Here is a 17,397-nt window from a genome sequence, read left to right on the forward strand (position 1 = left end):
GTGCTTCGAATAGCAATTTGTGTTCTGTTCGACTGAATAGACGCTTCACAACCAGTCACTTACAGTATTACTCTGTAATATTTTGGATTTGAAACAGTTTTATGGTTTCTTTCATTTGACTGTGGCACACTTGACTCCAAGGTCACGACTTTGTTTTAGCCCTGATGAATAGGATGAATCATGACAACAGCACAAATGTAGACCACATCTCAATAATTACTGTTTTGAATAATGTAAAAATGTTTGATGGCAAAGGCTCAGAGTGAATGTACTGCTAGAGTCTTTTAGATTAACTTATTGGCTGAAACTAGTACAGTACATGCCAATAAATATTGCCCAAAAGACCTGTTAATAACAGAGATAAATGTTAGGGCCATACTGTATATTATGTACAATAATATATTACAATTGGCAAATGCATTTTTCATGAAAAGAAAGGATTCTGTTTTCTTTTTGTTAGTTTGTTTATTTACTGCATGCTGAAAAAAGAATAAGGCTGTATTTGCTGTTTACAGCACTAAAGAAACAGACAAATTAACATTTCCTCCAGTATAGACTGTTTAAATATTGTATTAAAAATGTTTTGGCGGTGCCCTCACCACTGCATTAGGAAATGCAGATCTAAAGCAAAAATATTAAACATTGTATTAAACAGTGTTCCTAGAAATTTGCATCACTGTGTGTAGACCTGTTTTTCACAGGTCTTTCTCACTTTCTTCTATGCTTATGTGTTCAGGAGAAGTTGAAATTGCATGTAAAGGTTTCCTAGAAGGCAGATGTTATGAAAAAATTCTTGATCTTATTCTGAGGTGTGGTGTATTTTTCTCTTGCTAAACCACATATCAAGCAGCTACCTTTTAATGGAGGACTTCACTCTGCTCCGCTTACAGAAAAGTGGAACAATAGGTGTATTATTTACTTACAGAAAAATGGTGTCTACCTCCTCACTTGAAATAAAGGGATATGCTACTGCATTTCCATGTCATTAGCTGGAAGAACATCAACAGTGCCTACCTAATTATTGTTGGTATTGTGCTTGTGAGTCATTTCACAGTTAGCCACCCACTCCACAGCAAGATGATTTAATGTTAATAAGCACTGCTATGATAGAACAAACACTTTCAGGGTGATGTTATGTGGGAGATAGATGTGCAGTGAGCATCTGCTGGGGGCTGGAGAGAGACAGTGTCTGTGCATGTGTGTGGGTAGGGGGTATGAGCAGAGGTGATATCTGTGCTGCTAATGCAGCACATGTATGCAGATTGCCATATGGATCAGAGTGCAGCTAACTAAGTCCTCATTTGCAGCAAACCACTTTAGACATTTATTCTATTTTGTGTGAGAAAAAGCAAAGGAAGACGTTATACAGATGCTGATGGTATTTCTTTCCCGTTGGATTGAGTTCTGTAACTGTTCTCACACATTCACCACTCCAGTCTGCTTTCCAAATATTCAGACCATGTAGTACATTATGAGTGACTTTAAAACTTAGTGAGTGTCACTTATATTAATGAACACTTTCACCTACAATTACCACTTCAAGCAGTCTGTACCAATTTTTATAATTCCTATTCTCTGACTGGCTGGCGAGTTAATTATCATAATTAATACTGTTCATTTATGGCTGAAAACACATGGAGCATTTTAAACTGTGACTTGATTCATGCACTAATTAACTGCAGTCCTGTGGCATATTAAGCAGGTTTGTGTGGTTATGTTATAGATTGTTTCCATATTACTGTATCCTGATTAAAGCAGCTCATATCTCACGCTCACTGCCAAATACTGGAAAGAAACATGAAAACTCCCAACAAAAGTTTTCACTGCTTTAGATTAATAGCAAGAGACATTTGACAGACACAAACAGGATTTGTCAGCCCCAGCGAGTGGTGTCTGGGCTGCCAGCATTAGCAGTGACAGCCAACTGTCACTCTTGATGCTGCACCGCTAAATGGGAATACGTTCCATTACCCGGATTGTTTTTGACTTTGTCATGCGCCAAGTGAAGATAAGCCTGATAAGCTTTAAACAGCCATCATATCAGAGGGAGCTTTTTTTTTTTAACTGCTTGTAACTATAGAGTAAAAAATTTTAAATGCACTGTAATGTATTTGGATATTTTGTCTGCAAACAACTCATTAATAAAAGAAATATATCCTCTTCAACAGAAAAAACATCAATAATCTTTCTTTCTGAAATGTCTGTGATACTGACTTTGTTGCAGTAATATAGTTGAGTACATCTAAAAAAAAAAACATTTTACTGAATGTGTTCATATGCAAATGTACCAGACAACTATGCGTACAACGTACACCACCGTATGATCCTCAAAAAAAGCTGTTCTTGTAAATAACTAAAAATGACAGTAAAGTTCCTCCACAGCCTTTCAACATCCACTAATCAGCGGCATCAAGCACAACATAACACTTTATGAATAGATGGCGGCTCCCACGCCTGTGTAATGGACCGCTATCATAATTACAAACGCTGTGTTGACCTCTCGCCCAGACAAATGTCGATGCATCAATACAATGCTTTCATCTTTATCATTAAAGCCTTATGGTGTTATAGGGTAAATGTCACTGCTAAGCAGCAACACAAAAAAGTGCATTAAACGTTTCATACAACCTTGTCCCACTCAAAACCTTCCAGGATTTATTTACTGCATTACATTAAATGTTATGTATTTTAGGAAGGAAATAGGTACCCTATAAAACCTTTGTCCTCCAAACCTTTTGTCAGCTCAGCAGGTGATGCTGAGAAAAGTAGACATGTTGTTGTCTGTTTTCACTGTCAGCAAAATCACTCACATTATTTGCTAGGGCACTTTCAGTTGCCGAGATATTAAGCGGGGTTAAGCTTTCACTTGTTACAATTAAGAAAAAAATCTTAATACAACCACACGATGAAGCACTTACACAGAATGTCTTTCAGGTATGTTTTTGTTTACTTTTTGTATTCACTGATTATTTATTCTACAGATTTGGCCCACATACTGTACCATTCTCAGGTCCTTAATGTTATGTGCTGAACTCACAGGAGGACTTACAGTATAGCGCTGTGGGTTTCTCTTGTGTTTGGGGTTTTCTCTCCTTCTATCCTTTCCTCTCCCTCTCTCTCACCTTCTTTGGTTCGATTTCTGTGTTTGTTAACTTGTGAAACTGTGATCACATGGTTTATCAGAGGTGATCCAATTGCATTTCACACTCCCATTCACTTCAAGTGAAGTCTTGTTATCTCATAAAAAAAATATATGACACCTACCATCTACTCTGTAAATCTCCAAATCCTTGGTAGTTACCTGAAATCTTGCCATTCACTCAGACACGTTACAGCACACTATGGGACATGTCGTTACGCTTTATCGGGGGTAGGTCTCATTTTTGTACTTATAATAAAATTCTAGTTGATATCAGAAACTTGGCAGAGCAGATCAGTCCTGGATCACTGGCTATGATCTGTGCCCTGCTGATCAGCATGAGCTACTGTAACTACAGTAGAGGTGTTTCTGGGCCTTGTTATAAGCTGCTAGTCAGTGTTGGGGAAACTACTCTGAACATGTAGCTTTGCAAACTAACAGTTACTTCACACGGAAAGAAGTGAAAATACAACAAAGCTACTCTAGAGAGAAATGTAGTTTAGTAAAGTTAAGCTACTTAGAAAAAGTAGTTTAAGCTACTTTGTAAGAAATTATCAAACTGACAATGTACAAAACTAACATAAAAAGTGAGCAAAAAATGCCATTCAGCTGAGTTTACAAATAGATAAAATTGTCCTAAATAACACAGTCCTATCTGGGCATTTCACAATAGTAATATATATTTCTTTTAAACAAATTGCTGTAGGACCTGAGACTGTAGGAATATTCAGCAATTTCTTCTTAATTTCCTCTCCTTCAGTTGGGAGTGTTCGCTGCTGCAACAAGCCATTTCAAACATTTTCACCTACTTTCCATACTAGAACTATGACCAGCGAACAGTGTAGCTTGTGTGACCTAAACTTCACCAACAAGGTCCTTTACTCAACACTGTAAAATTGATTAAATAAACCAGTTTATATACATATTGATATTCATATATTAATTTACAGTTTTTGCTTAATAGGATGGGGTTGCAAACTTTTTTATTCTCTTGTTGCAAACTTTTTTAAGCTCTTTAGAAATATATTGTATGTACTCTATCTATCTATCTATGTATCTATTTATATATAAATATATATATATGAATTTACATTTTTTCTAATTTTATTTAATTTTTACTGTGCTCGGGTGTGATGGGTGTGAGGGTGTTCATGTAAAACGGTTGTTACTCTTCAGACCAATCCAGACTGAACTGTGTATCCTCCTCTCCACAGTATATGTGTGTGTAATACAGATGTGTTTTGTATGGGTTTGTACTTGTCCTGTGCACCAACCCGTCTATCTTCACAGAACACCTTGAGGTCCTATCATCCCAGTGCTGGACAGGCTGCCTGGTTCCCATTTAGATTATGGATACTTATTACTGGCTCCTGGCTGTCAGTCAGATTAAACCAATATATCCAAGGATGGAGGCTTATCGTGCAACAGAGAGGACCTTCTCCTGGGAAGGAGGAGGGGCCATTTAAAGAAGTCTTCTCCTAAACCTTCCATGTTTTACAAATTTATTACCATAGTCTCAACCTGTATTCATGTGTCAAGTCAAGTACTTCTTGTACAAAATGGAACAGTATGTTACTGTATGTAATTTCTGTGACTGCCTGTCACTGTATCTATCTATTTGTCTTAATAATGTTTGGACTATAACCAGAAGAATGGCAGTCTTACCATCCTGACAGCTGCTGTTAACTACAAAAAAACATGGCTGTAGTATCCCCATGTAACACTTTCATTTGAAATAAAGCTTGATGGTTAGCATAGCAGCCACGTTGCTAAATGGAGAAGAATAACTTACGTTGTTTGATGTTATGCGTGCTCACTGCTCAGATGTGTGGAGGGGGCTTGGTGGACATAAAACTGAACTGCTTAATGTTAGTGTTTATGTCGAACCATTCTAAAAGTGGTAAATCATGTCTGCTTCATATATCTTTTCATAGCCCCACTGCTGAAAGAGATACACTGGTTTAACTTTGATTACAACTTTTATATGGGTGGACATTGAAACATATGCTAAATTTTCAGGAGTTTATGAATAGAAATATTTCAATTTCAAGAAATAAATATAACACAGTTGTTGTAAGTCATGTTGCCAGGGTCTGACTAAAATATATATATATATATATTTCCTTTCCCATTACTGGCATACCAGCCCAGTACCACTAGCCTACTTTCCTGGTCTTAATATCCACATTTTGTTCTTCTTTTGTGGCAACATAATAGTAAAGCATTTGCACCAGAATATTTACATACATAAATAAATAAATTGTATCCTCTTTGCATTCTTTCTGTATACTTACATTACTAAATTTAACTAAACTGGGCATTGCTACATGAAAACAGAGCACCTTACAAAGATCCACTTTCAGACTTTGACTGCAACAAAACTTAAAAACTAAAAAAAAAAAAAATCAAACATCCTCATACATTAAGAGCAAAATGGATCACCTGTCACTGTCTTCCAAAATTACTCGTACTGCTCCAGCAGATGAAACTACTTGGCTCAGGTTAGAAAAACATCGTCATGGTTAAGAGAAGCCAGTGCTGATTGTTGGTTCCAGATGGATTATCAACTGTGCTCACATGTGTCGGCTTGTTAACCCAACCACACATCCTGATTTGCTTTAGCAATGTTACATTATTTCTACTTTTTATACTTAGAACAGTAAATATGACTGCTAAAGGTCATTTGTCAGGAAACATCAGTCATTTCAGGGTTTGAACAAACAATTAGCACGTTTTTTTTAATGAGGACAGTCTCTAACACCTCTGACTCTCCTGCTACTGTACACATTAAATATTTGTGAGATTTAGCCAGTTCTTATCCAATACTTGTGACAGGTTGAGTAGTTACAAGTTTCCAATTTCATTATTTCAGTAAACCCAAGCACATTGCTCATTCTCTTATCTATCTATTATTTATATAATTAAATAGAGGATACATTTTCTCTTGTCAGACAATAATATATAATCAAGACTATCAATTTCCATGAGCGATAAGCCATTTGATGCAACTGGCATGTTTTTCTTTTTTTTTTAACTCATCTAGGCACCAACTGAAGACATAAGTTTTACCTTATGATTCAATACTCGGAAACAAACAAACAAAAAAGTTTTATGAATCCTTATTTTCTCAGCATGTGAATTTGTGTGTGGGTGTAAATAGCTGTCTGCACACAGAGGCATACACATTTCTTCTTTGTGAGTGTGTAATTGTGTGTGTACACTATATACAGAGTATGTCTGTGGGCTTGCGTGTGTCTTGACCCCTATGGTAACAGAGGCGAGAAAAGAAAACTGCACTAGGCGAACCGTGGAATGCGCTTGGTTTTGGGATTACATTGGCCCGTGTGAAGACACAAAGGAGGCGAGCTTCTGCTGCTAGACAGATGAGAGGTTGGGGAAGTGCTTGGCTTTGACTCCTTGCGACTTCAATTTAAGCTTTCTCTCACATTTAAAGCAGCGTTAAAGGTTGTGGTTTGCTTTTTAAATTCTGTTTATCACAACAGCGTCTAAGTGAATCATTTTCCCTTCTGTTTTGGAGCTGCTGAGCAAAGATTCATGGATGTTGTCTGAGCTGAAATCCTATGTTCTGGTGTTGTCCTAAGTTTTGTCAAATCATTCAGTTCGACTTGTCTTTCAATAATAGAGAACAACATAGTAAATACAGATCCCAGAAATAAGGTGCCACATGAAATTGGATTCGCAATCTAAAAGCTGTTAAAACCCTTTGAGAGGTTTTTGTAAAGTGATTTTATTTTCACATCCAAAGGCACTACAGGGAATGCAGGCTGACAGAAGACTAAGGAGAAACATGCACTCTGAATGGTTTTCTGTTATGATTGGAAATGGGACTTGATTAGTTTGAAGATGGATTTGGATGCATTTACAGGCACAAAATGCTGGCATCATAACTCTCTCGCTGTCTTCCTCATGATCTATGTGGCCTTAACCCTCTTCATATGCTAATACCCAATTAGTATTCAACACTGTGGATGAAAACGTAAATGACATTGAATCATACTTTAATTAAGCAAGCATGCTCATTGGTAGGCTGTATAATTAGCTACTGGGAAATAACAGACATGCATATTTAATGTGGCCTGTAGAGCACCAAATCCCAGTACATTCAAGCCTTGTATGTCAATCGATCCATGATGCATCCATCCATCAGTCTAGTGACCTGTTCCAAATGACTTGGTTCATGCTGTAATATTTCTGATCATCCCCAACAATAATGTCAATAGTATTTGTCACCCTATGCATTTGATGCCTTTGGCATTCTGCTTCTGCATCTGCAGCCATCTTTCTGGCACACTTTTCGGAGCAGTTTTATGAGTGATGATAGAGATAGAGGGTTGTGGTAATGATGGTAGACAGGCCACATCTCAGCCACAGAGCTAGACTTGGGCTTGGGAGTCATGGATGCAGCAAGCGAGTCATGTATGCCACAGGGGTTAGTCCTATGCTGGTCCAGAATGATGAGCACATATTAGTCAAAGGCCACTGACCAGAACACAGCGAATAAATGGGGATGGGCTCTGACACAGTGCCGAGTTACCTTTCATGGTGGCATATTTCTGTTGGCTGGATGTTGTACCCTACAGGTACAGTAGCAGTTACACCTGGCTTTATACTGTATGCTGCTTTGGATTACATGTCAAATGTTATTACACATATGGTAGTGCACAGTGTGGTTAATTATACAGTTCAATAAGTAGTGTTAAATGCAGCTGCAGCACTGAATACTGTGACATAGTTGTAATAAAGCTAATATATTTTTTCTGTCTTCCCCTCCTCTCTCTTTTTCTTCCTGTGTTTCTCAACAGCAGCAGATGGTGAGGAACCAACTTCAGCAGGTGGGAAATTTTTATGCTTGGTAACATGATTTCCCCTTCGTGTGTGTGTGTGTCTGTTTGATGGAAGAGACGGAGAGAGACAGAGAGCACTTTCAGTTTCTAAATCTTGGCCAAGCATGTTTGTTTTTTCATTACCGCTGGCTCTAATTCCTGTATTGACTCACTGAACATGCCTGGTCAGTAGCACTCACAGTTATATCATTTGGTAGTTCAAATCATCGGGTAGTCCTATTACAATGTCTTCTAATAGTGTGAGAGAATTATCTTGTCTTTGCCTGTTACAGAGTTTTGAAATTGTTTTCAGACCCTCACAATCCATTTCAGTACACTGATTGCTTTTTATCACGACTGAAACTTAGCATCGTTCTAGGACTGTCTTTGAAAATCATTCCTAGTTTGTGTGAGTGTTGACTCTATAATGTATGAACTTACTGTAAGTGTAGCATCTATATAATTTTGCATATCTCAGAACCTCACTCTCCTTTATCTAGGGTGCAGTGCATTACATCCTTAAATGCATGCCATTAGCATCACTCTGAATGTACAGTGCATCCAGTCCCTGTGGAGTGCAGTCAGCGTGGTTTGTTCTGCTCTTAGTGTTTGCATGTAATAGGTTGAAAAGTAAAGATGAAGATTATCATAGTTCTTTTTAAAATCACCTTCCTTAGAGACCATATTTGGTATTCAGAAGCACCTCTTCTCATTATTAGAAGACCTGATGTAATGAGAGTTTTATTACGAAAGAAAGACCACAGAGGACAACAGTAAACAAGAACCTGATTAATCTTCATCATTGATGTAATTAAAATGTCACTTCACATCCTGGGGAAGTACCACAACTGAATACAAACCTCCCAGTTCTAAGTGCATCCTCGTCATCTAATTGTATTTGTCTATGTTTCTCTCATTAATATTAATCTCTGCTGGTTTATTTGGGGTCAAATGGGTTAAAACAAGAATGACTTATTTAGATAAAACAGAACACCCCAGCAACACTAAGCTTAGCGTAATCTCAGACTCCAATCATTAGTCAAAAAATAGAAAGACATTATGTGTTCTGTAACTTTTTAAACTGAAATCAAAAAGTTTAATTTCACAAAATAAATATAACAGTAATTTAAATGTCAACACTCAAATGTCATTTTTCACCAAATTGTAAAGTCAGAATGCACAATTTAAATTGTTTTGTCAACACTGCTATATTTTAATTATCTGTTGGAATAAATGTCACATTAAGCATTAGAGCTGAAATTCCCAAAGCAGCATATGGATGTGAAGTTAAGTGACAAAATAATTTGATTGCCATAATGATTTATAGTTATTCCAGTGTACAGTAATTCAGTCTGAATCAAATTATTGTTATGGGTACACTTAATGTACTGTATTTCTGTTCACTGCTTGCAAGAATAACTGCAGTAAATAGCCTATACTGTAGACATTTCAGGTAACAGAGAGAATGCAACAAATGGCACAACAAATACTGGATCTGAAAATGACTTGAAGTAAGTGTGACCGGTGACCACTGACCTAGAGCTGGACTCACAGAGAAAATAGGACAGGGTGATATGGAAGGCCAAGTTACTCATGACATGTTTGAAGAATTTACTTTTACCAGCTGTTAGGTCACAGTCTCCATATCTTTAAATGTTGGTCTGTGGGTCCCGCTTTCATTTTTCATCTGAAGAAAAATGATGAGATTAATTATTTTTTTCAAGCTCAGACTCATTGGCCTTGGCTTATTTTCTGTGAAGAACATATATCTGAACACATTTTCAGTGACCACACACTGTACACCCCCCCACACATTTACATTACACACAGGATGCTTGGGTCCCCTGGACCCCAGGGTAATAAAATTATGTCTTGCATAGTTCAAGCAGCTACATCTGCTCTCACAATGAACCCCCTGCACATTTTAGCATATGTATTGTGGCCTAACAGTGTTGCTTAATAAATTTATTCCACTCATATCTTTATTATAATTGATTATCTTAGTCAAAAATTAAGTGGGTCCACCAGACCCAGGAACACTGGCTGAGTAACAAAATTCATTCACATTAATTAATAAATGTGATCTAACAAAGGTCTATTGCTTGTAATTGGGGTGTAGAGTATTTTGACAATAAATAATTTGATTGTGTTGAATTTTAAAAAATGCAGTGGGTCAACCAGACCTACAAACACTGGTTGTGTAACAAAATATGAACAATACACAAACAATACACCCCCCATGTCTGGACCCATAGAAAGGGGGCAGTTATTCATTTGACCTGCTTTTTCTTTGGGTCCTGTGTGTATCTCTGTGTCTGTGTCCATGTTCATTTGATTATATTATACTGTATAAGTTTATGACCACGGTCCAGTCATGTACATTGCATCTGAAGCTACTATGAAAATTGAATTGAGTTTTGGTGAGAATATATGTCTTGCATGCTAAACATGAAAGAGTATTGAATGTATATGAATCACTATTGAAATAAAAAAGAGAAATAATATATAAATATTGTAATAAAGTACACTTAACCCCCCTCTATTTCCCTTCCCCCCCACACCCCCACCCTCTCTCCATAGAGATATAAGTGTTTTTAATGGGCACTGGTCTTTCATTATGTACAGTATCAAGAGACTCTAATACTCAAATCTCAAATATCCTCATTAGGAAAAATCCTCTTCAACATCCTTCCTCTCAGATTATGACATGGACCAAACTCTTCAGTGACTTTCAGCAGCAGATGAGCCCATTAGGTGCCCAAGACAGTGTCTTTAGTAGAAAATTATTTTCTCTACATTGAGTATCTGGTTTAAAGAGAGATAGTTGTATAATTTTGCTGTCATTTACTGTATGTACTTATTTATCTGAGAAACAAGACCCTTGTCTTCTAAAACCCATTGTTCATTTTACAGATTTTAAAAGCTTGATATGTTTTGATATTGTGTGCATTCCTGTATTTTATGCTTCATTCACATATGGTAATTGCTGCTGTTGGACTGCATTTTTAGCATCCAGTCACATTTAAAATTTACAATCAATGAAAGAGTAAATGAACATATCAGCTGCTTAATTGTCTGCTTGAAGAAGCACAAAATTAAGGATGACTTTGTTGTGGCTTTTCTCCTGAGAATGAAATGCGTTTCACGGGCTGAAGAGTCTTACCTTTTGGTGTTGTTGTTTTTATTGGGTCTATCATCAGTCTTACAAAAGGTCAAGGATAAGGTAATCAGGAAATATACACTTCCTGAAATGAATTTTAATGATACATAACAATGCAGGTGCCACAACAAACACTATAAAGGCAAAATGGTATGTGTGGTCAAACACTGCTGCTGCCACTGAGATTGTGAGAGGCATGACTGAGCTGTACGGTTACAGTAAGTGGATATGTAACAGTCTCCAAGCAGAACAGTAGTTCTCTAGTGAACAGGTTAGAGTCATCCTCTGTCTTACTGATCAGCTTACAGCTAATTTCTACTATCTGGTATACAGTTTGGCTTTGCTTGCAAGCATTACAATCAGGAAAATACCTCTTTTGGAGAAGACCTTTTGGGAGACAGGGACACAGCTTTGACATTTTCATGGTATTTAGTGTCTGACAAGACAACCTGAAATTCTGCCTTTCTATGGATGTTCCTGGAATTATGCTGATCTGCATTGTGACCTCTTCATTCTGTTATTTATATGACATTTTCCAAACCATTTTGATCCTATATGATTCTCACTACCTTCAGCTCCATGTGCATTTGTCTGATGTCAGATTGTGATGGGCTGGACTGGCAGAATGGTGAGGGCACCGGAGAACAGGAGGCTGGTGTCTCACTGAAAGTGTGAATTTGTGGTGTTTCACACTGAAAGCGCCCATGTAATATTGGTGGTACAGTGCCAGCCTTCATCAGTCGAGGTTAAGGATGGGTGCAGTGACCAAGAGCCCATGAACCAGTGAAGCCATCATAGAAAAAGAGGCTGGATTAAAATAGGTTTGACACAATTAGGCCATGTCAGATTTTTCTGTGATGTGGATGGGTGCACATTCAGCGCTGAGGAGCAACAATATAAATTGCACACTCTTGAGGCAGGTAAAATGTGTTTTTTTATGTATTTTATGAAAGGTTAACATGGTGGTTAACCAAATTCAGAGCTGACAGTTTAATTTTCAGGGGCGTTTTTCATTGACAGCTATTTCATTTCTGCTGTTTAGATATCTACTCTAGAATCTTTTTGAAATGAATGTTTTTCAGTGAAGGCAGTGGGTGTAACTGGGGGAGTGTTTCTCAATGCACTCGTCAATGGAAGATCAAACATGTGTTGTGTGCAGATGGTTGCTTATGGTTAGTAACAGGATTGTTTTAAAGGCACTTCCTCCTCCCTGCTGCTGTACAGTAAATGGTGAGTTAGCCCCACAACCTAAACCACTTTACTGGGATCAGTAGAAATCTCTTTCAAGGAACAATCGGCAATGCTTTGTGTTACCTCCTCATGACCCCACACAATCATGAAAAACTATTGAGATTAAATGAGCTAGAGCAAGATCTCTTTCTTTTTCTCTGCTTTTAATTGTCAGTGTGGTAAAATATTGCTCACATTTTTAGAGAGGGACATTTTCTCTGAGTCTTTTATAGAAAACACAGTGAACAAGTGGCTCCATGTTTAATTATGTCCCTCTTTTAAAGTCAAGTCAGTCTTAATATCTCAAGCTTCTCAATTTCATTGGTGTATTGTAAAATGTAATGTTGTAAACTAAGAGGGTATTTTATTATTTATTATTCAGAACACACACAGCATCATCCTTTTCCTTAATGAAATTAGTACTGCTGGTATATTTGGAACCAGCTAATGTTTGTGACAGCTGTCAGCTAAGATGTAGGAACACATATGTAGCCTTAACCCTCCAAATGTCAGGTCTTTGTGATTGATCTGCAAGGAAACAAAGGATGCTTTCCTGTGTTTAACCATTGCTCAGGTTTTCACAGCTGATTGATTGCCCTTTTCTCACAGCCAGAAAAGAAATCACAGCGCTCGTGCTGGACGAGGCACAGGCTCACATCAATCATTGAGTGAGTGTTGACTTGTACGGCAGAGCAGCAGTTGACATTCACACAAGAAGGCTGCCAGTGTTTCCTCCATACACGCATCACGCACACAACCTGCACGCAGAGTGAAGAGAGCGTCATCTGACAATCTGATGAGATCCTCTCAGATCACTCACTTTTTGCCTTTTGTTTTCTTTTAGATGTGTTCTGTGCAATCCCTCCTGCTTCTCCATTCATGCCTCTCATTCATTCATACATTTCAAAGCACAAAACACCACTTTATTTCCTAAAATGGAACATATCTGTGTTATTGACTGTATATATAGTGGACCTTTGTTTATTTTTCTCATTCCACTGCTAGTGTGCTCATACTGTAGCAGTAGCAATTAGATGTGATATTTTCCTGTTAGTTTGCATCCTCTCTATGGAATAATTATTTGATAGTGAAGTGGGCATCCATTTTTTTTCCTGTGCCATCTGATCCCAACTCACAGCACTGTTGCACTTTGTGGCTTTTTTCAACACGGTGAACAACTATGCAGTCTCCCTCACTTTGAAGTACTTTTAGTTTATAATTGCCATCCAGTTTTATAACTTACAACATTAAACTCACAGCTGTGATGGCTGAGAGGTTAAGGTGTTGGACTTGAAATCCAATGGGGTTCCCCATGCAGGTTCGAATCTTGCTCATAGCGCTGTACTGTTCAGCTCCTGTGAGTTAGTTTTTCTGTGATGGTGTAAATTTATGGGCCTCATAAGATAGAGTGGTTGCCCCCACACACCGAACCAGAAGGTCAGTGGTTCAATTCTCCATATGTCAGTGTCTGGGCAAGACACTGAACCCCAGGTTGCTCCCGATGGCTAGGACAGCATCATCCCGGCTGCCTCGGCTCTGAAACATACTTGGCCAATAAAAGTGATTATCATTAATAACTGATCAAATATTGCTTTGTCACGGAGCCTTTATATATGTTTAAAAAAACAAACAAACAACCAAAAAACACATTTCTGACTCAAACATAGCTGTCAGGCAGAACACGCTCTCATACTCCCTCACCTTGAGTCTCTCTCCCATCTCCCTCAGCCTCCTTCCCTCCCTGCTTTTTTCTGCTTTATGCATTCTCCATTAGGGAGGCTGTCAGTGCGCCTTGGTGCAGCTATAGATCGTCACGTCAAAACAGCCCTGAAACCTGTCACCCCCCTTTCCCTCAGAGAGCAGGGCCTCTGTGAAAGCTATTATAAGTTCCTCTGTTCAACTGATTAGCCACGGCTCTCATTATTACTGATACAGGTCCTAGCTTTGAAATGGCATGACTTCAATAGGATTACCTCGTTTGTAATTCATATCCAGAGGCCGGCTAATTCCAACAAGAGAACAATAACAAGCTTGCAAGTGATATTTATTTGTTTTCTGTACTAAGTTCATTTTAAGCCTATACATTTTCTGGGTTGGAGCTAGTTTTAAATGGTTGAGCAGATGACTTGCTATACAATTTAAAGTCTCGCCTATTTACTTGATATTGTCAGATTTTGTGCTCAAGGTTGTTCATTTGTCAAATTGACTTAAGAGGGCATGATAGTCTCACCCCTGAGACTTATTCATGTTGCTTATCACTTAAAATGAAATAAGAGGCCTGTCAAAGCATAGTTTTCCTGTCAACATTGAGATATGACTGCAGAACGACTTGAATAGAAATGATATGAAGAGACAGGAAGCTTTAAAAAGAAGGTTACTGGAAGCAAATTTGTTTAGGTTCTTTTGTCACAGACAGGTCAGCTTTGGGCTAACCGTAAGCTACTGTATCGCGTTGGTCTTTTAATTTTTGATGTGCCAAGTTTGCATTAATACACAGTGGGAGACTTTCAAAGTTTTCTCATCCAATTTCAGTACTCAAAGTTTTGACAGCCTGGGTGCAAGTGAACAACTCGATGTTTAAAAGATGAGACAGCTATTGGCAGGCCCTTGAGTTATGAAACCAATAACCCTGCATTAAGCCCTCATCATTTACACTTGGCCCCTCACTGCCGGTTAGTCAGAGGAGGACTTGAAATGGCAGTAATATGGCCCCATGTTGTGGGAACTGCCAGTGAAGTAATAGGCTACACTGCTGGTTGTCATAAGTTTGATTCAAAACCTTGGTTATTATCATTGGTCCCAAAGAGATAACATAGAGTAAAGACAATGAAGTAAAAGGAATAAAAAACAATTCACAGACGAAAAAGTGATCCAAGTGAGTAATTAATCATAAACAGAAAAACTTTGTTTTTTTTTTGCAGTGAAAATCTTCCTTTTGTTTGCTAAATCCCTAAAGCATGAATTCACTAGCGACTGCTAAGCTTCCCAGTGTTTGCTACACCCCAAATACTGAAGAGAAAACAATGGTAGTGATGAATGGGGTGTTGCACACACAAGCAACAACATGTGCTTACTGGCTATGAATATGAATTCCCTTGCAAATCAGTGTTTGGCGGATGAGGGCTTTTTCTGTATTGACCCTTGGACAGCGCACAGCATAAGCATCACCCTTTAATTTTCAAGAGGAATGCAGAACTGTTTTGTAATCTGGTGTGGAGCAACAACATGTGGAAACCTTTACAAAATGGGCCAGTATTCAAAGTGATTGGATACTCTCAATCTACTGAACAGCAATTCTTGCAGTCCATAGGGTTTATTAGTAAACATATTGCAATAATTAGGCTTCAGCTGTAAAGTTTCATGAGACAACTATCACCTGGTTATGATCTTGTATACTGAAAGCCTTGTCTTTAAATAACGTGATACTTCCTGTTCTTACACTTTTTTTTGCATTATGTAAGTTCACTTAGTCATACACAATTTAAACATACTCAAAATATGTTTTATAGACTAAGAATGAATGTCACTGTGACTTTTTAAACATGTTATTTGTGATTTGCATTTTTTAGTTACCTGTCAAAAAAGGCTACTACTGTATCCTGTACCTTTGTTATTCAAGGAGAAAACAGCAGCATCAGTGGCAGAAGGTCAGTTATTAATTAGCCAGTGAGCCTGTGCTTCATATCAAGTGAGGCTGGAAAAAAACTATGCAATCACTCAAGCAAAAACTGTTTCAGGGGCAAATGTTTTGCACTTTGGAATATAAATACAGTGCACTAATTACATGATAATTGACCTTATAAATGAGGAAGGCAAATAAAAAACTAAGCAAATTGTGCATAATAGATTGTTTGTATTGTAGAAATCATACTAATTGCATTTTTTGTGGCTAGTATGATATCATCACTTTTCTGTTTGGAATTCAAGTTGCTCCACTCAGTATTCATCAGTTCAGCAGCTGTCTTCTCAGTTTCCATGTGTGTGTGAACATGTCAGTATGTGTGTGCTGGTGTGAATACATTTCAGTGCATATAAGTGATAGTGCTCTGCCTTGCAGCTAGTCTGTGCTCTCCACTTAGCACTGTGAATGAAGTCTTGCATTCCTGGAGGGGACATATTCAGTGATTTTTTTAGACACCTCCCTGGGCTGCCCTCCAGACCACAGAGACCAGTACCAGTCACTGAAAGCCAGCTTCTCCCTCCTGTCCTGTCAACCTCTGTTCTGCCTGTCGAACTGTTTGCTCATACACTGTCTCACAAGGTCCAATGTAATTTATGCATTCAAACTTTTCCACTATAAATGTTTCCAACTATATAGCCCATGCACACTTCATACATCAGTGGCTGGGTAAAGTTGTGTGAGAATATTTATCACTGTTGGCATGACAATATGCATTTTATTTATTCACACACTAAAAACAATGCGCCACATAATGCAATAGTGAATCTATTATCTAAAAGACTGTGTTCTTGTATACAGAGTAAATGAGAAAGTAAAATATGCAGCCCATTATCTGTGTCCCGCAGTCTTAACACGCTTTTAATAGTGTCAACACAGACTGAGCAGTGTTTTCCTCTTTTGTTACACAGGCCCTTGCCATCCAAACCCTTGCCACAACAGAGGAACATGTGAGATCAGTGAGACCTACAGGGGCGATACCTTTATCGGCTATGTCTGCAAGTGTCCACCAGGCTTCATTGGAGTTCATTGCCAGCACAGTAAGTTGGACCTGAAGAACCTTGAAATGCAAATTTGCATAAAATAGAACATCATATCAAAGCGTCTGTAAGATGGTGGAAAAACCTCTCCTTTTCTAAATTTCTTTGTCTGTCTGGTTTGAAATATTTCTCTGCACAAAAAAAACGACCTTGAGCTAGGAATATATGTTGAAGTGACAGGAAGTAAATTGCTGGTGAAAGGATGAGTTCAGCAGAATAATACTGGGTTGGGTAGAGAAAAGAAGTGCTGAATTTGCTTTCTTTTGTTTGAGCCTGCTCTTAATAGGAGTTAGTATCAAAAGGCT

At 38.0% G+C, this 17,397-nt stretch overlaps 1 protein-coding gene and 1 non-coding gene across 3 annotated transcripts in view; both read left to right on the top strand.

Moving 5' to 3' along the window:
• Positions 1 to 17,397, top strand: part of edil3a (EGF-like repeats and discoidin I-like domains 3a) — a 104,642-nt gene that overhangs the window by 17,586 nt on the left and 69,659 nt on the right. The window contains exons 2-3 of one of the 2 annotated variants that reach the window (XM_020594556.1): positions 7,963 to 7,992; positions 16,964 to 17,092. In XM_020594556.1, coding sequence (XP_020450212.1) covers positions 7,963 to 7,992; positions 16,964 to 17,092 — 159 coding nt within the window. The remainder of the gene's footprint in view (positions 1 to 7,962; positions 7,993 to 16,963; positions 17,093 to 17,397) is intronic. The other variant, XM_020594557.1, reaches the window with a different exon arrangement.
• trnas-uga (transfer RNA serine (anticodon UGA)) lies at positions 13,632 to 13,712 on the top strand. The gene has a single exon. It is a non-coding gene; the product is annotated as a tRNA-Ser (tRNA).

This window comes from Monopterus albus, unplaced genomic scaffold (assembly GCF_001952655.1).
Source record: "Monopterus albus unplaced genomic scaffold, M_albus_1.0 scaffold23.1, whole genome shotgun sequence".
NCBI lineage: Eukaryota > Metazoa > Chordata > Actinopteri > Synbranchiformes > Synbranchidae > Monopterus > Monopterus albus.